At 37.8% G+C, this 20,011-nt stretch overlaps 1 protein-coding gene across 5 annotated transcripts in view; it reads left to right on the forward strand.

Annotated features, from left to right (window-relative positions):
- EIF2A (eukaryotic translation initiation factor 2A) overlaps positions 1-18,171 on the forward strand; it is a gene marked incomplete at both ends in the record, with an annotated part of 35,083 nt that extends 16,912 nt beyond the window's left edge. For 2 of the 5 annotated variants that reach the window (XM_080695699.1, XM_080695700.1), the window contains 11 exons: positions 400-518; positions 2,604-2,703; positions 2,986-3,068; positions 4,333-4,406; positions 4,548-4,692; positions 4,819-4,935; positions 7,657-8,228; positions 10,070-10,183; positions 15,858-15,986; positions 17,160-17,225; positions 18,106-18,171. In XM_080695699.1, coding sequence (XP_080551825.1) covers positions 400-518; positions 2,604-2,703; positions 2,986-3,068; positions 4,333-4,406; positions 4,548-4,692; positions 4,819-4,935; positions 7,657-8,228; positions 10,070-10,183; positions 15,858-15,986; positions 17,160-17,225; positions 18,106-18,171 — 1,585 coding nt within the window. Of the gene's footprint in view, positions 1-399; positions 519-2,564; positions 2,704-2,985; positions 3,069-4,332; positions 4,407-4,547; positions 4,693-4,818; positions 4,936-7,656; positions 8,229-10,069; positions 10,184-15,857; positions 15,987-17,159; positions 17,226-18,105 lie in introns of all 5 variants that reach the window. The other 3 variants (XM_080695698.1, XM_080695702.1, XM_080695701.1) reach the window with 3 other exon arrangements.
- Positions 18,172-20,011: the final 1,840 nt, after the last annotated feature.

Genomic DNA, 20,011 nt, shown 5'->3' on the forward strand with positions numbered 1-20,011 from the left:
TAATTTCCACTTACTCAGATGAAAAGGACATGCTTTTGCCCTTCTGTCTGGCACCTCTGCTCCCCTCTGCTTTGAGGCCCCGTGGCTTCTCTAGAGCTGAGCTTCACGGTCACTTAAAGGCTTTGCTTCCTTTTCTGAAAGTCTCATCGTTCTTGTATCTTTCTGCTACTTCTGTACTTCTGTATTATTTCCCAACACTAGCCTAGATAGGAACTTTTTGGTAAAATGTACTTTTTTTTAAAGTTAGGGTGTCGCCTGGATATTTTCTAGAAAATTAATTTTTATGAAAAATAAGCAATTTGAAATGATCTGTATTTGAAAAGAGGTATGAATGTTTTGGTTAGTGCTGGCTATTATAAAGTATTATTTCATTACTGAAGTAATTTCTTTTGAAACCAGAGTAAATATTATCAATGTCACCAACAAGGGACTACTCCACTCCTTCGACCTCCCGAAGGCAGTTTGCCTTGAATTCTCACCAAAAAACACTGTCCTGGTAACATGGCAGCCTTACACTAGTAAGTATTTTCCCAGTGTAAAAGTATTCTGCTGGGAGCAACTTAATTGGGGGGGGGGGGTTGTAACCTGATGAGGCAGTAATTAGTCTTTATAATAGTAAATGTGTTTGTTATATTTATAACCAGCAACTAATGGTGTATTCTTCAAATAAATGTACTGAAAGTAATTTTTAGGTACAGTCATTTCCCTTATCTGCAGCTAGTACTGAATTCTTTTGTTAAATATCTTTTCATCTTAACTAAGCACTTATCATTCACTATGGCTGTAACTCTTACAGTTTGAGATTACAGCAAAATTAACCCAAGTTTCTCTTTTCATTTTCACAGTTTCATAGGTAAAAGATTTGTTCTTAATGTAGCTCTTAGTAACCTCAGCAAATGATTTTTCTTATTTAAATTAAATACTTGATTAGTGAGGCTCTCAGCAACTTAGTGAGACCCTGTTCCCAAATAAAATATAAAATAGGTCTGGGAGTATAGCCTGGAGGTAGAAAGCTCCTGGGTTCCACCCCCAGGACCATAAATACATACATACATACATACATACATACATACATACATACATACTTACTTGAGAATTTTCTCCTTTTCATTTAAAGGCAGCACCTTTTTGCTTCTAATTGGCATGTCTAGATTTTTAGCCCCACTACTTTGATGGTTTGGGCCATTATTAAATAAAATAAGGGTTTCTCGAACACAAGCACTGTGTACTCTAACAGTCCACACAGTAACCAGGATGATAACTGAGCGACTGCTGCGTATGGATAGTGCGGATATGCTAGACAGAAGGACTGTTGAGGTCCAGGGTGGGACGGAGTGGGATGGCGCACGACCATCATGCTACTCAGGATGCTCAATTTAAAACTTAGGGAACGTTTATTTCTGGACTTTTGCATTTATCATATTTGGCACATGGTCAACTGCAGATAACTGAAGCCTTAAGAAGTGAAACCACAGATTAGGGGAAACTACTGTCTCTAGTTAATTAGTGAAAGACCCATTAGGAGATAGAAGAAAAGAAAAAACTCTATAGAAATTTTTAAAAGTAAAGGACTGCTGGGTAGAGAAGGCCTCTAAAGATGAAGAAGAATGACTTTCAAAGTCAGTATTTTTAATAATTGTTATAAGTTTAAAGAAGTACAGTAGACATGTAAGAGATGTGTCTGCTATGACAAAAAGCAGGAGACAGTGTGCCATTTTTCCTAACATGTTTATTGATAGCTCAGCTGGGCGTAGTAGCACATATCTATAATCCCAGTTCTTGGGAAGCTGACACAGGAGGATCAGAGACTCTCAAAATAAAGAAAAAAGGGCTGGGGCTGTAATTCAGTGTTAAAGTGCTCCTGAGTTCAATCCCCAGTACCTCCCAAAGAAAAAGATATCTCAAGATAATATATGAATATTTTATATAGATGTGCCTTATACATGAATAATAAAATATTAGAAACTAATATAAAGGGCCTATTTTAAGAAATACTTTCTAATAATATCAGTATTGTTTAATAATATTGTTGCATTGTAAACCTTTCTGAATTTATGTTGTTTCAAGAGGCAGGTAATGGAGAATCATGAATGATTTTATCTAACTTTTTTCATGACTTATAGACATAATCTTTTATGATTTAACCCATTTCCTAGTAGTTCATTTCAAACTTAACAAAAAAGAGATCTCTTAGCTGGGCGTGGTGGCACACGCTTGTAATCCTAGCATTTGGGAGGCTGAGACAGAAGGATTGTGGTTCAATGACAGCCTCTGCTACTTAGTGAGGCCCGTTGCAACTCAGGGACACCCTGTTTCAAAATAAAGAATAAAAAATAGGGTTGAGATCTCTTAAGTATTCTTAAGACCGCTGGTAATTATTTCATTTCAGAGATCCTGGGTGCTTTTGTTCAAATGGCAATTATATATCTCTTATCATGGTTTTAGAAATGAATGATTAGTTTTATAATTAAGGCTAGAAAGAAAAATTAAAGCAATTCATTTATTTGATCTTTGTAATTCTATTCAAATTTTTTCTAAGAGGAAAATCATTTTTCAAGTTTTAGGAGCCAGGAACTACAAAATTTTGTTTGTTTTGATTGCAGCTCCTAAAGATGGCACAGCTGGAATACCCAACCTACAGCTTTATGATGTGAAAACCGGGAGATGTTTGAAATCTTTTATACAGAAAAAAATGCAGAATTGGTAAATAAATGCTTTAAAGTACTAAAATATTTATATAATATTTCAAATATCATCATGGCATTATATTTGTTTCTCTGGTACTTATTTTAAAAATAATTCCAAGACATGCATCTTTTAAGGATTTTGCACATAGGAATGCAATACAGTAAAACATGATCTTTTGTTTAGTCTTTAAAAGAAAAACAGTATTTTTCTGTTATAAACTCTGTTTTATAAAACTATTGGTAGTGTTAATATATTACTTATAGTCTAATTTGTTTATGTACTTTCTTTTTGATATAGGTGTCCATCCTGGTCAGAAGATGAGATTATTTGTGCCCGAAATGTTAACAATGAAGTTCACTTCTTTGAAAACAACAATTTTGGTATAGAAAGATACATGAAATGGTTATATTGTTTACTTTAAGTGTATATCGGTTTCATTATCTGGCATCATAGTGTTCTCCTAATACTGGCAATTTACTAATAAAAAATTGGTGTTATATTCATTTTTATAATTTTTTGTAAGTTTAAATACCAGCAAAATTCTGTAACACAAAGATTTTTTTGTAATAACTTTTTATTATTTAATAATTGCTGTTAAATTGGGACATTAGAATAGCTTTTACTAAACTTAATTGCTACTGAAATTGTGCCACTAGCCAGGTGTAGTGGCACATGCCTGTAATTGGGAGGCTGAGACAGGAGGATCACAGATTTGAGGGCAACCTCAGCAAGTAATGAGATTCTCAACCTAGTTGAGACCCTGTTTCAAAATAAAAATAAAATAGGGCTGAAAGTGTAGCCCAGAGATAGAATGCCCCTGGTTCAATCCCTGGTACCACACAAAAAGAAAAAGAAAAAAAAAAGTGACACAAATATTTTATTGTATAGAATTTCAAACTCAAGACAACTGATCCCAATAATCACCTGCTTGTGGGTAGTCCTCGTCCTCTCCTATCCAACTGTCATCTATCTTACTAAGCTAAGGCAAATTCTAAACATCATATCATTTTACTAGTAAATGTTTTTGTATAATGCATTTCTGAAGATTAGGACCCTTAATTTTCAAATTTGTCTATATTATTATCACAGATAATTAAATATCTGTTCAGCATTTAAATTTCTAACAACTGCAGATGTTAATTATTTATTATTTCCTATGTTTTGCTGGGCATGGTGGTGCACACTTGAAATCCCTGCACTTGGGAGTCTGAAACAGGAGTATCACACAGGATTGAAGCCAGCCTCAGCTGCTTAGTGAGGGTCTCAGCAACTTAGTGAGACCCTTTTTCCAAATAAAAAATTTCTTATATTTTATTTTATTTTTTCTGTGGCACAATGCCCAACTTATGTTATTTTGATTTTTTTTTTTTTTTTTTTGGTGGTACTGGGGGTGGAACCCAGGGGCTTTTCTACCTGCGGGCTAGACTCCCAGACCTATTTTATACTTTATTTGGAAACAGGGTCTCACTAAGTTGCTGAGAGCCTCACTAAGTAGCTGAGGCTGGCTTCGAACCTGTTAACACATGCACAATTATTTAATTAATTAATATAAAACCACTAGGGGTTAGGCAGTGAAATATTGTGAGTTTAAGATGTTCTTGTTAGCTTCTCTAATCAATTTGACACCATTTACTCTTTTTTTAGATACAATTGCAAATAAATTACATTTGCAAAAAATCAGTGATTTTGTTTTATCACCGGGACCCCAACCATACAAGGTAATTGCTATTTTTTTTAATGTGGAACATTATGTACTTAAACCTTTTCCTAGTTATTTTGGTAACTGTTAGAACTTACCTATTTTAATTTATATGCTTCAAAAAATTAAACCATGATTTATTTATGTCTGTGTATCTTAGGTGGCGGTCTACGTTCCAGGAAGTAAAGGTGCGCCTTCATTTGTTAGATTATATCAGTACCCCAACTTTGCTGGACCTCATGCAGCTTTAGCAAACAAAAGTTTCTTTAAAGCTGATAAAGCTACAATGCTGTGGAATAAAAAAGGTATGATAAATATATTCCTCAATTTGTTTATCAAGTATTGATTAATTTTATATTCTCAGATGTATAAAAAGAAGTATTAATGATTATTTACTTTGTGTTTTAAGACTAAGATTTTTACTGTTATAGCTACTGCTGTGTTGGTAATAGCTAGTACAGAAGTTGACAAGACAGGAGCTTCCTACTATGGAGAACAAACACTGCACTATATTGCAACGAATGGAGAGAGCGCTGTAGTGCAATTACGTGAGTATTCCAGTAGTTGTCCTTTGATTAAAAACAAAAATATAAAACAAATGGAAAGTATAAAATAATATGCCATGAAGATGACATTGTCTAAATTCTTATTAAGTAATAGAAGTTTACTTTAATAATCTTTTTTTATTTTTATTTTTTAGTACTGGGAATTGAACCCAGGGGCATTCTACCTCTGAGTTACACCCCCATCCATTTATTTGTTTGTTTGTTTGTTTGTTTATTTGTTTATTTATTTATTTATTTATTTGTGGTGCTGGAGGTGGAACCCAGGGCTTTTCTACCTTCAGGATATATTCCCAGACCTATTTTATACTTTATTTGGAAACAGGGTCTTACTACATTGCCGAGAGAGCCTTACTAAGTAGCTGAGGCTGGCTTCAAACCTGTGCAATCCTCCTGTCTCAGACTCCCAAGTGCTGGGATTGCAAGTGTGTGCCACTATGCCCGCCTGCTGCCCTTTTTTTATTTTGAAACAAAGTCTCAGTAGGTTGTTAAAGGCCTTGCTATATTGCTGCAGCTGGCCTCAAACCTCAAATCCTCCGGTCTTGGCCTCCCAAGTTCTGGGAGTACAGGCATTTATCAGCTTGCCTAGTTTATGATAAAATTCTTCTTAACTAAGAAACTCAAAATCATGTTCAAAGACAGGTGTGCTCGCTCACGCTGTAATACCAGTACTTGGGAGGCTGAGACAGGGAAATCCAGGTTCACGGCCAGCCTCAGCTACTTTGTGATGACCTTTGCAACTTAGTGAGCTCCTTTTCAAAATAAAGAATAAAAAATTGTGCTGGGGGTATAGCTTGGAGGTAGAATGACCCTGAGTTCACAGTACTACACACTCAAACTCCAAAATGAGTAACACATACAATTTTTTTTTTTTTTTTTGGTGGTGGTACTGGGGTTCCTGGAAGCCCTTCTACCTCCGGGCTACACTCCCAGACCTATTTTTTATATTTTTATTTGGAAACAGGGTCTCTTAAGCCAGCGTGGCTGGCTTCAAACCTGAGCAATCCTCCTGTCTCCGCCTCCCAAGCGCGGGGATTACAAACATGCGCCACCATACCCGGCAAGTAACACATACAATTTTGAAAAGAGAAAACGGAATCATCCCTGCTTGTATAGATAAACTCACAGTATAATCAATAGCCACATTTAAAAAAAAAATGGAAGAAGCTGGGCATGCTGGTGTCTCAGTACTTGGGAGGCAAAGACAGCAGGATCTTGCTTCGTGGACAGCCTCAGTTACGTAGTGAGGTCGTCCTCAACTCAGTGAGACCCTGTTTCAAAAAAGAATAAAAAATAGGGGTGGGAGTGTAGCTCGCATATAGAATGCCCCTGGGTTTCATCCCTAGTACTACAAGACAAATTAATTTTTTTGAAAACTTTTGCAAAAGAACAGCAAATAGTAAATTGTAAAGCAAATATAATTGAGATAGTTTGTTTCTAGCTTATGAACAGACTGATTAATTTGTAGAATAGAACAGTTCAGAAAAATAAGTACTTCAGTAGGCATTAATATATAGTAAAGTCAGCATTTGGATCAGTGGAGAAAATACTGATCATTTTATTTATGGTTTAGTGACAAATGGCTAGTTAGTTCAAACAGAAAGTTGCTATTTCTATCTCTTCACTAAAATAGATTCCAGTTAAGCCAAAAAAATATACATAAGACTGCAAAGTAGCTAGAAGAAAGTAAGAATCTTTGTACTCTGATCCCAGTACTTGGTAGCTTGTGCTTGAGATGGGATTTCACTATGTTGCCCAGTTTAGTATCCAACTCCTGAGCTCCAGGAATCCCCTGCATCAGCTTCCCAAGTGCTAGGACCAGGACCACAGGCACAAGCTGCCAAGTACTGGATTACACTTGGCTAAATTTATCATTTATTTTATAATTTCTTGTTTAGAATGTCTTTTTGCACTCTTAAGATGAGACAAAATCCTCTTACTTTCTTCTAGGTACTTTGTACCTCATAGGTATAATACCCCTGGGTTCAATTACCCAGTACCTCCAAAAATAAAATATGTATATATCTTAGATATACATATATATATTTCAGTAATATACTATGGCTGTTAATGTAGAATCATAAATTGATTTAAGAACTACTCAAATCAAATCAATTTCTTTTAAACATTTTGGCAGTGTGGGCTCATGAAAGTCTATATTAACACCCCAGCCCTATTTATTTTTTTATTTTGAAACAGGGTCTTACTTAGATGCAAAGAGTGTCACTAGTTGTTGAGCCATGAACTTGTTATCCTCCTGTCTCAGCCTTCCAAGTACTGGTATTTATGGGTGTGTGCATCCATATCCAGCCATTTAATACTTTTTTTTTTTTTTTTCGGGTCTAGGGATGGAACTCGGGGGCATTTGACCTCTGAGCTACAGCCTCAGCCCTATTTTTTATTCTTTATTTTGAAACAGGGTCTCACTAAGTTGTGGAGGACCTCACCAAGTAGCTGAGGCTGTCTGCAAACCGTGATCCTCCGGTCTCAGCCTCCAGAATGCTGGGATTACAAGCATGTACCACCATGCCCGGCAGTTTAAGAGTATTTTAATTTTGGTATACCTTGAAATTTTTGGAGAGATTTTTTTGTTTTGTTTTGTTTTGTTTTTACTGTTTGACATGTACAAGTGCTATATGTTTACAATGTAATGTTGTATTTATATACCTCTTTATTATTAATTCAGATTTTATGTTCTTCTTCTAGCAAAAAATGGCCCCATTTATGATGTGGTTTGGAATTCTAGTTCTACTGAGTTTTGTGCAGTTTATGGTTTTATGCCTGCCAAAGCGACAATTTTCAACCTGAAATGTGATCCTGTGTTTGACTTTGGGACTGGTCCTCGCAATGCGGCCTACTATAGCCCTCATGGACATATATTAGTCCTCGCTGGATTTGGAAATCTGAGGGGACAAATGGAAGTATGGGATGTTAAAAACTACAAACTTATTTCTAAGCCAGTGGCTTCTGATTCTACATATTTTGCTTGGTGCCCAGATGGTGAGCATATTTTAACAGCCACATGTGCTCCAAGGTTACGTGTTAATAACGGGTACAAGATTTGGCATTATACTGGCTCTGTCTTGCACAAATATGATGTGCCATCAAATGCAGAATTATGGCAGATTTCTTGGCAGCCATTTTTGGATGGAATATTTCCAGCAAAAGCAATAACTTACCAAGCAGTTCGTACTGAAGTGCCCAGTGAGGAACCTAAAGTTGCCACAGCCTATAGACCCCCAGCTTTAAGAAATAAACCAGTCACCAATTCCAAACTGGTAAGTAAAGTTTTACTATTTTAATAAGAAAAAAATTCCACTATGTGGAACACTCTAATCTTTTTCTTAGGCCCTTGTGTTACCTCGGTGTCTGATTAGAGTATAAACCTTAGGGCAGAAATGGTTAAGGACCTATTGCTGAAGATGGTGAACAGCTCATATTGTTAAGCTGACATATTGTTTAGGATCATTTTTTAAAATTCACATGTTTAAATTTCTGGGAATGACAATTTAAGTATTATACACATTAGTTTTGTAGATCGGGGGCCCAAATTCCAATGCCTGTGGTGCGAGCTAGTGATATAAGGCAGGAGTGAGTGGGAGAGGATGGTGCACAAGAGAGCTCATGCCTCTAAAGGCCATAGCAGCTATACTGTAATAGCTGAGTCTTTCCATGGGAGATTTTGGGTCCAGTTTACCAAAATGTTTGTTTTTATTTGTTTTTGTTTTTCTGTGGTGCTGGGGGTTGAACCCAGAGGCATTCCATCTTTGACCTACACCCCCAGCCCAAGTTTATTTCTTACTTGGAAACAGAGTCTTGGTAGCTTGATCAGAGTTTTATTTCTTGCAGAGGTTGTCCTCGAACCTATGATCCTCCTGTCTCGACCTCCCAAGTACAGGGATTACAGGTGTGCACCACCATGCCTGGGAAAATGTTTGGTTTTTAAAACAGAATGAATCTGATTGTTATGTGACATTTCTTGATTCTTTTCTCTCTTTTTTTGGTGGTGGGGCACGGGGTTTGAACCCAGAGACATTTTAACTCTAAGCTACACCTCCAACCCTATTTTTTATTCTTTATTTTGAAACAGGAGAGTCTCCCTAAATTGCCAAGGCTGGCCTTGATTCTCCTGTCTAGGCCTCTCAATTACTGGGATTACTGGAGTGCACCACCACTACCTGCTCCTTTAATCCCTTTTTAATTTTTTTTTTGTTAGTGGTAATCATTTTACCAATCCATAAAGATTAAAGAGTGTTATACTTGAGTTAAAAAAAAAAAAAAAGATCGCAAGCTGGGCATGGTGGCACATGCTTGTAATCCCCGCACTTGGGAGGCTGAGACAGGAGGATCACACAGGTTCAAAGCCAGCCTCAGCTACTTAGTGAGGCTCTCAGGAACTTAGTGAGACCCTGTTTCCAAATAAAATATAAAATAAGCCTGGTAGTTTAGTCCGGAGGTAGAAAGCCTCTGGGTTCCACCCTCATTGTAATCCTCGTACTTGGGAGACTGAGACAGGAGGATCACAGGTTCAAGGGCAGCCTCAAGCAAATGGTGAGCATCTTCTCAACATAGTGAGACCCTGTTTCAAAATAAAGAATAAAAAATAGGGCTGAGGGTGTTACTTGAAGGTAGAAAGTCTCTGGGTTCCATCCCCAGTACTGCAAAAATCAGTCAATCTAGGTATAGTGGTACACACTTGTAATCCCAAGCCGAGAGAGAGAGAGCAATCTGATGAGTAATTCTTCATATGAAGAAAATAGCTAGTTTTTTTTTTTTTTTACAGTGGTCAGATCAAAAGACCAGAAGAAGCTGTTGTTGGAATTCACTCTTAATAGAATCATGTGTCTCTAGTAGTACTAAGAAATATTCCATTGTTTAAATAAAACTAAAGTGAATTTTTCCAGCTCTTAGATAATTGAAAGATATATATCAGCTAATAGGAAGACATTCTTTAAATCCATCTGACAGTTGGAATGCAACACTATTAATAGAGTTTTGCATTGTTCTTTGACAGTAATATTAAGATAAGTTTATTTTTCATTAATAAAAGTATATAATTTGTTATATTGTGTTTTTAAAAACATGAACTCCATTTCAAGATTGTTTCTACTTTCCACAGCATGAAGATGAACCACCCCAGAATATGAAACCACAACCAGGAAATGATAAACCATTATCAAAAACAGCCCTTAAAAATCAAAGGAAGCATGAAGCTAAGAAAGCTGCCAAGCAGGTATTTAGGGTACTAATTTCTTCAAAGTAAAACAAGCAAAAAGCCAGCTAAATTAGCTCTGAATCTTAATGTTTAATGAACTGTGGTCCCAGTGACCTATTGTGTTATAAAATGTAGTTGGAATTACACTTAAATAGCTAAAACATCTTTTTGTATGTGTTTGCTTACATACAATTGAAATTGGCTAATTTCTAAGTAATGCTGTCTATAATGGGTGACAGTGTTAGTCAGCTTTCTATTGCTATAATGAAGAGACCTGGGATAATCAGCGTATAAAGACAGAAGGATTATTTTGACTCACAGTGTCAGATGTTCCAGTCGTGATCTGTTGGCCCTGTTGCTTTGGGGCTGTGGCAGGCAGCACATCATGGCAGAACCTGTGGCAGAGCAAAAACTGCTCAAACTATCATTAGCAAGGGACTAATGAGGGCTGGGGTCCCACTCTCTCCTTCCAGGGCATGTCCCCAGTGACCTAAGAACCTTCCATTGGGCCCCACTTCATAAAGGCTCCCCTAGCTTCCAGTGGCGTGGGCCTTGGGGACCAGTTCTTTTTTTTTTTTTTTTGTGGTACTGGGGGTGGAACCCAGGGGCTTTCTACTTCCAGGCTATACTCCCAGACCCATTTTATATTTTATTTGGAAACAGGGTTTCACTAAGTTGCTGAGAGCCTCTCTAAGTAGCTGAGGCTGGCTTCGAACGTGCACGATCCTCCTGTCTTAGCCTCCCAAGCGCAGGGATTACAAGTGTGCGCCACCACGCCTGGCGGGACCAATTCTTTTAACATAAGGACCTTTGGAGGACATTTGACATCTAAACTGCAAGAGTTATGGGAAAAAATGGACCTGACTTAAAACCTGAAACCCCAGTGGGATTATGTAGTGTGTTTCTTGTTGTTGACCCTTTTAGTGGAATCTGTCTGAAAAGGTATAGTTTGCTTTCTTTAATCTTTAAAGCATATGTCTTAAGGCAGACATGGTGGTGCTCACCTCTAATCCCAGTACATGGGAGGCTGAGATAGGAGGATTTCGGGTGACTAGGCAACTAAGTGAGGCTCTCAGCAACCTAGTAAGACCTTTTTTTTTTTTTTTTTTTTTTTTCCAGTACTGGGGATGGAACTAGCCCAGCCCTATTTTTTATTCTTTATTTTGAAACAGGATCTCACTGAGTTGCAATGGGTCTCACCAAGTAATAGCTGAGGCTGGCCTCATACCATAATCCTCCTGTCTCAGCATCCCAAATGCTGGGATTACAAGCGTGCACCACCACTCCTGGCAAGCTGATTTATTTATTTATTTATTTATTTATTTATTTATTTATTTATTTATTTTTGGTGGTACTGGGAATGGAACCCTTCTACCTCCAGGCTACACTCTCAGACCTATTTTATATTTTATTTGGAAACAGGGTCTCTTAAGCCAGCAAGGCTGGCTTCAAACCTACATGATCCTTCTGTCTCTGCCTCCCAAGCGCGGGGATTACAAGCATGCGCCACCACGCCTGGCTAAGCTGAGTAATTTTTAAACAACAGAAATTTATTGCTCATATTTCTAGAGGCTGGGGGGTACAAAAGCAAGGTGCTAGCCTTGTCTGGTAAGGATGTTTTTCTCGTTAATGTCACCTCCTACAAGCCCTCCTGTGGTGGGAGGGGCAAGGGAGTTTGTTCCCTTGAGCTTCTTTTTTATTTATTTATTTACTTACTTATTTTTGATGATGCTGAGGATTGAACCCAGGGGCATTTCTACCTCTGAACTACACCCCCAGCACTATTTTATTTTTTATTGGGAAACAGGGTCTCACTGGCTTTGAACCTGCAATCCTCCTGTCTCCGCCTCCCAAATGCTAGGATTACAAGCACGCACCACCACGCCCTGTGATTGGCTAATCTCACTTAACATAATGTTATCCAGGTCCATTCATTTTCCCGCAGATGACATAATTTTGTTCTTTATTGCTTAGTAGAATCTCCCTAACAAATGGCCAATAAATACATGAAAAAATAGTTGACTTTGTTAAAGGTAATTGTGTCTCTTTTTTAAAGAGGTATAGCTAGGGTTGCATGCTTATAACCTTAGTACCTGGGAGGCTGAGACAGGAGTTATCATGAGTTGCCAGACAGTCTCAGCTACTTAGTGAAGCCCTCTGCAATTTAGTGAGAACTTGTTTCAAAATAAAGAATAAAAAATATGGCTGGGGGTATAGCTCAGGGGTGGAATGCCCCTGGGTTCAACCCCTAGTACCACACACATGCACACACAAAAAATTCATTGCCATTAGAATAAAGCATATAGTTACAAAAACACCCACTCTTTAGGTGTTTTTCAAGGATTGGTAAACAGTTTTTACCTTCCAAGATACTCTTTAGATATGCATTTTTTAATAACTGGCTAGAGTTAGTAAAAGTTCTGGTTGTGTGATAGAATAAAACTAAATGGCCCATGGCAGGATCACACCCTGACCAGAGCCTCTCAGTTCTGAGTATGAGTTAAATAGTTTTATAAAGTATTTATATTTTATAAACACAATTTATAAACTTGTGATAATTTTCTACCAGCTTTGTTTGTTTGTTTGCGGGTCTGGGGATGGAACCCAGGGGCATTCAACCTCTGAACTATACCCCTTGCCCTATTTTTTATTCTTTATTTTGAAACAGATTCTCACTAAGTTGTAGAGGGCCTCACTAAGTAGGTGGGGCTGTCCGTGAACTGCTATCCTCCAGTCTCAGCCTCCCGAATGCTGGGATTACAAGTGTGCATCACCATGCCCAGCTTCTACCAATTTACCGCAAAAGGCTTCAAACTTAAGGGTTTAATCTTGCCATATACAGATGACAGGAATTTAAGTATGATGATGCATGCAGACATTTTAACTTATTATTGGTTAGTTTTATGGTGGAAAATTTTTACTTTAATAGTTTTTGCTGTTGTTGTTGTTTGTGGTGCTGGGGTTGGAACTCAGAAGATTTCTGCCTCTGGGCTACACTCCCAGATCTATTTTATATTTTATTTGGAAACAGGGTTTCACTAAGTTGCTGAGAGCCTAACTAAGTAGCTAAGGCTGGCTTCGAATCTGTCTCAGCCTCCCAAATACTGGCATTACAAGTGTGCACCACCATGCCCGGCTCCATTTTAATAGTTTTTCACATTTATTTATGTATTTATTTATTTTTGTGGCACTGGGGGTGGAAACCAGGGGCTTTCTGTCTCCGGGCTGTACTCCCAGACCTATTTTATACTTTATTTGGAAACAGGGTCTCACTAAATTGCTGAGAGCCTCACTAAATAGCTGAGGCTGGCTTCGAACCTGTGCAATCCTCCTGTCTCAGCCTCACAAGCGCTGGGATTACAAGCATGCGCCACCATGCCTGGCTAGTTTTTCACATTTATAACAATCTTTCTAGAAGAATTACATTCTTAGCTCATTACAGATAACTAAAGATTTATTACATATTAGAAGTGAATTTTTTGTGTATGTATATGTGTATGGTATTGGAAAATTGAACCCAGAGGCATTCTACTTCCAAGCTACACCCCAGACTGATTTCATTTCTTATTTGGAAACAGTATCTCACTAAGTTGTTGAGGCTGTCCTCAAACCTGTGATCATCTTGTCTCAGCCTCCCACGTTCTGAGATTACGAGCAGGTGCCACCACGCCCAGCTCTACTTCTGTACTTTCTGTAAACTTGGATTTTCTAGGGTTGAAGATCTAGGGGGGATACCCTGTTCTGAGTTTTTCCTAGGATGTCTTGGAAGTTAAAAGAGTTTTCTCTCCAGAAAGATTTCAGGTCTTGAGCATTATATATTCCAGTGGGAACTGTAGAAGGAAGAAATAGAAACCAAGCCATGGGGCCAGTGGATATTTAAATAACCTTTTTCCCCCTCTTGTCAAAACATACATCTTGTAATTACAAAGGGAGAGCTATTCTACGCTCTTTCATTTAATTAGCACTTGCAGTAAAGCAAATACTATGCCAGGGAATCAAATCTCACAGGGGACTGTTACTTAGGGATACTTAGAGAGTATCATGGCAGCCTGCGAAGGAGGCAGCTAATCCAGTCTTGGGGCGTGGAAATCTAGGAGGTTTATTTTTTTATTTTATTTTATTTATTTATTTACTTGCTTGCTTACTTTTTTGTGGTACTGAGGGTGGAACCCAGTAGCTTTTCTACCTCTGGGCTATACTCTCAGACCTATTTTATACTTTATTTGGAAACAGGGTCTAACTAAGTTGCTGAGAGCCTCACTAAGTAGCTGAGGCTGGCTTTGAACCTGTGGAATCCTCCTTTCTCAGACTCCCAAGTGCTGGAATTACAAGCCTTCGCCACCATGCCCGGCTTCTAGAAGGTTTAAGAGATAAGTAGGAGCTGTGTATCATGGAGCACATTTGTAATCAGAGCATCTGGGAGGCTGAGATAGCCAGCCTCAGCTACTTAGTGAGGCCCTTTGCAACTCAGTGAGACCCTTTTTCAAAATAATGAATAAAAAAAATAGAGCTGGGGGTATAGCTCAGAGGTAGAATGCCCCTGGGTTCCATCCCCAGTACTGCAAAAACAACATAAAAGATAAGTAAGGGCCATCGGGATGACTTGTGGGGGAGGGTATGCAGAAAGAGCAGTGAGGAGGCAAGAGTGGATGGCACCTTAGGGGATGTAAAAGTGGTCCTTAGCCAGAACTGGTGGCTCTTGCTTGTAATCTCAGTACTTGGGGAAGCTAGAACAGGACCACACGTTCGTGTTCAGCATCAGCTACTTAGTGAGGCCTTCTGCAACTTGGTGAGACCCTGTTTCAAAATAAAGAATAAAAAACAGGGCTGGGGGTATAGCTCAGAGGTAGAAGGTCCCTGGGTCCAATCCCCAATTCCTAAAAAACAAGAATTGGTGGTCCCTCTGTGAGGAGAGATGAAGCCAGAAAGGTTGTCAGTATATAAAGAATATACTGGAAGCAATAGAGCATCCCTTTCAGGGAAAAAGCATTTTCCACGGCACTTTGTTGCAGAGCTGAATTGGTCTGACTGTAATTAAATACATAGCTCTTTTCTGTGTAGCATCACCCATTTCATGTACTTGCTCTTACATACATAGTAATTTTGGAGAATTTCACAAGAGTGAAATTTTAAGCACTTTAACTGAAAAACCTTTCTCATATTTCTGAAAGTCCTTTGGTAGCTCATTTCAGAATATCCAGAAATTTAGAATGCTTGTCAGCTGATTCAGAAACCTAGTTTACTCTGATAAGGTCATTTCATTTCTACCTGTTATGGGAATATGTGGCATATTTTATGAGGCCTTTAATTCAGATTCTTCATATAAAATATAGATAAAATCCCATATTTGGCTCCTGATTTTATATACCAAGGCTGTGTTAATTGAAATTGATTAAAATGCTTTAATGTTCAGCGAGGCGGGGTGGCACATGCTTGTAATTCCAGTACTTGGGAGGCTGAGACAGGAGGATTGCGCAGGTTTGAGGCCAGCCTCAGCTATTAGTGACGTTCTCAGCACCTCGCTGAGACCGTTTCCAAATAAAAATATAAAATAGGTCTGGAAGTATAGCCCAGGGAGGTAGAAGACCCCTGGTTTCCATACCCAGTACCACAAAAAATAATAATAAAAATAAAATAAAATGTTTTAATATTTTTACTTTTTAAATTGAAATTGTCAAAATATTTCCTGCAGGAAGCAAGAAGTGACAAGAGTCCAGATTTGGCACCTACTCCTGCCCCTCAGAACACACCACGAAACACTGCCCCCCAGTCGACTTCTGGTGACCCTGAAGTAGACAAAAAAATTAAGAACCTAAAGAAGGTGAGCGATTTTCAAATGAAAAGTAGATGTGTGTGTTAAAAGGACTACTAAGTGAGGCTCTCAGCAACTTGGTGAGATCTTGTTTCCAAATAAAAAGTATAAAAAAAATAGGTCTGGGAGTATAGCCCAGAGGTAGAAAAGCGGCTGGGTTCTACCCCCAGTACTACAAAAAAAAAAAAAAAAAAAAAGAAAAGGACTATGTATGAGAATCATACAAAGAATAGTGCCTAGGTACATAAAACAGGTATCTAAGACGTTTGTAGCAGTTCTTATTGTTGTTTTTTCACTATGAAATACTGGAACTTAGCAGTGGTACTTATTTTAGTTCTACTCACAAATGCTTTAAGGCTATTACTGCTTTTATTATTATTTTTGAAGTAATAAATAATATACATTTGTATGGAAAATATAGAACAACCGGGTGTGATGGCACACACTTGTTACCTCAGCATTCGGGAGGCTGAGACAGGAGGTTCATGGTTCGAGGACAGCCTCAGCTTCTTAGTGAGGCTTTCTGCAACTTAGTGAGACCTTGTTTCAAAATAAAGAATAAAAAAATAGGTCTGGGATGTAGCTCGGAGGTAGAATGCCCCTGGGTTCCATCCCCAGTACCATAATAAAAAAGGAAAAAAATAAAGAAAAAATGTAGAGCATTCTTATGCTCAGTACTTGATTAGATTCCTATAAGAAAGGTAAGAGCAGATATTTTATCCTAGTTTTAAAGATGAAGAAACAGAGACAAAAAGAAATCTATTAGCTTATGAAATTGCAACCAAGTCACAATAGCCTGGAAGTCAAACATGTCTAACGCCCTTCTCAGCTGCATTATGAGGTTTCTTTTAAAGCCTAAGTCATTGTCCTGACACAATGGAGTGTTGTGATAAGTGGTGAAATGAGTGATATATTACATATGTGCATATGTGCATGCATACACATGGTAACATTAATTAAAAGATTGAAAAGATACTTGCCAAATCTTATGTTTTTAACATACAATTTTATATTTAACTGTAAAAAAAAGTTTACCCCAGCATTTTAACAAACCACTCTTTATAGAAGTGTAAGATAATTGTCTTTATTTAAGTTTCATATTCCTAGAATTGTGTTGTTAATAAGAAAGTTTGCATTAGATAGTGACTCTTCTTTTTCTTGACTCATATTTGATGCCTATAGAAATTGAAAGCAATTGAACAACTGAAAGAACAAGCTGCTGCTGGGAAACAGCTGGAAAAAAATCAGGTATTTTTCATCTGCATTTCTGCTTTGAGGTCATTTCTGACCGCCCTTCCCCTGTTTATTATAAGCAATTAATCAGGAAAATGAGCACATAAGTTATTTCTGTGTGTGTATGGTACTGAGGAGTGAACTCAGGGACAGTATACCTCCAGGATACACACTTAGCCCTATTTTATTTTATTTAGTTTTTTTAAAATTTGAAACAGGATCTCGCTAAATTGAGAAGAGCCTCACGAAGTTGCAGAGGATGGCTTCAAACCCACAATCCTCCTGACTCAGCCTCCCATGTACTGGGATTATAGGTGTGTGTCACCACACCCACCTGAAACATAGATTTTTAAAACTTGTTTGGAAAACTGTATAACATATTCTTTTTCATAATTTTAGTTTTAAATAATCTTACTCTTTAATAAGTTTAGGTACTGCTATAGGTCATGATGAATGAGAGTCACTATGCCCAAGGGGCATAGTGGCTATTACCTATTGGTTAAGAAGTTTTTTGCCATCACTGCTGAAAATAATGGCCATTTGTTACATTGGACACTTGCTGTCTCTTCCTTGCCATAACTCAGGTTGGGCTGCCGTCTTTGCCTCCTTTCCACGACACTTGAAAGCCCAAATGTAGAGTGGAAATTTTATTGGACTGAAAAGAACACAATAAGACAGCTCTGTTCTTGGTTCCTTTGATTCATACCAGATATTAAGTTAGAATTTGTTTCTAAACAGTCTTTTTTAACCTATGTTTATCAGTAGGTCTGATAAAGCATAAGAAATATTCTCTCTCTAAGTATTTTCTTCCAACCTTCTATAAATTTGTCCAGTTAAACATCCAGTGATTATTTGTTTTACTATTTAATAACTTCGCTGTTTTAAACTTTTCTAGTTGGAGAAAATTCAAAAAGAGACAGCGCTTCTCCAGGAGCTGGAAGATTTGGAATTGGGTATTTAAAGACTCACAGAAAGCAAATTAGTTTTCATTGATCATCAGTGCAAATATATCATCTGTTAAACTCAACATGGTTGTGGAATATCCACATGCCCACATTTAATGTCAGTCAATAATTTTAACCATTTATGCAGCAGTCTACATATGTGTGAAATTATTTAATAATGTCCGTTAAATTGACTTTTACATTCTGCATCCTGTTATCATGTTTGTACATGATAAAGATAAGACATATGAATTTTCAACTAAACTTGACAGATTGAGAGACTTTTTTAAAGTGGGAATAGTATTTACTATATAAATGAATAAAGACATTTTAATTTTAATTGCTTTGCCTTTAAGTCTGTTGACTAAGAAGTTCTTTTAATTTACCTATTGTTTAAGAAGTTGTTGTTTTTTTATGGTACTGGGGATTGAACTCAGGGGCACTCTACCTTCAAGCTACACCCCCCAGCCCTATATTTTTTATTCTTTATTTTGAAACAAGGTCTCATTGAGTTGCAGAGGGCCTCACTAAGTAGCTGAGGCTGTCTGCAAACCCAGATCCTCCTGTCTCAGCCTCCCGAATGCTGAGATAACAAGTGTGCGCCACCATGCCTGGTTTAAGAAGTTCTTTTAATTTACAAGGCATGAATTAAATTATTTAATTTTCACATCAGGACTATGAGGTAGATGTTATTGTAATCTCTGTTTTATAATGAAGAGAAACTAAGGCCAGAAAATTAAGAAGTTTGCGATGTTACAAAGTTAGGAAATGGGATTTGAACACAGGCAGTTTGATTATAGAGCCTGTACATTAGGTTACCATGATGCACTGTTTAGACAACATATCTTTACACACTCTACTTAATGTTACTGGAGGTTAGTTTGACTGTTGGATCATAAACTGTATGTTCAGATTTTTCTGGGGACTGCCAAATTACCCTCCTTGGAGGTGTATACTTCAAACCAATGAAAGTTTCCCACATGCTCATCAATGTCTGATGAATCAGGCTTTTGAATTTTTGCCAAGTTGAGAAAGGGGAAATGATACTTTGTTTCTGTTACATATTTCTTTTTATTAGAGATTTGTTACCTACATTCAGTGATTGTTTGCATTTCTTTAATGATTTTTTTTTTTTTTACTTTGGCCATTTCTCTATTTGATTATTTGACTTTATTTATTTATTTATTTTGTGGTACTGGGGTTTGAACCCAGGGGCATTCTACCTTCAAGCTACACCCCCAGCCCAATTTTATATTCTTTTTTTTTTTTTTTTTTTGGTGGTACTGGGGTTCCTGGAAGCCCTTCTACCTCCGGGCTACACTCCCAGACCTATTTTTTTCTATTTTTATTTGGAAACAGGGTCTCTTAAGCCAGCGTGGCTGGCTTCAAACCTGCGCGATCCTCCTGTCTCTGCCTCCCAAGTGCATGGATTATAAGCATGCGCCACCACACCGGGCATATTCTTTTTTTTGAGACAGGGTTTCACTAAGTTGTGGAGGGCTTCACTAAGTAGCTGAGGCTGGCTGCTAACCTGTGTTCCTCCTATCTCAGCCTCCCAAGTACTGGGATTACAAGTGTGTGCCACTATGCCTGGCTTGACTTTATTTTTAGTTTGTAAGAGTATTTCACGTAACTTATTAGTCCTTTCAAGAAAAATTAAGTGCAGCCAAGCATAGTGGTACACACCCATGCACCTGTGATCCCAGTACTGTGGAGGCTGAGACAGGAGCGTCACAGGTTCAAGGTCAGCTCTGCAACTTAGTGAGATCCAAATTAAAAAATAATGCTGGGAGCACAGCTAAGTTCAAGCCTCAGTAACACACACATACACACACACACACACACACACACACACAC

The sequence above is a fragment of the Muscardinus avellanarius genome (genome assembly GCF_963383645.1).
Source record: "Muscardinus avellanarius genome assembly, chromosome: 5".
In the NCBI taxonomy this organism is placed as follows: Eukaryota; Metazoa; Chordata; class Mammalia; order Rodentia; family Gliridae; genus Muscardinus; species Muscardinus avellanarius.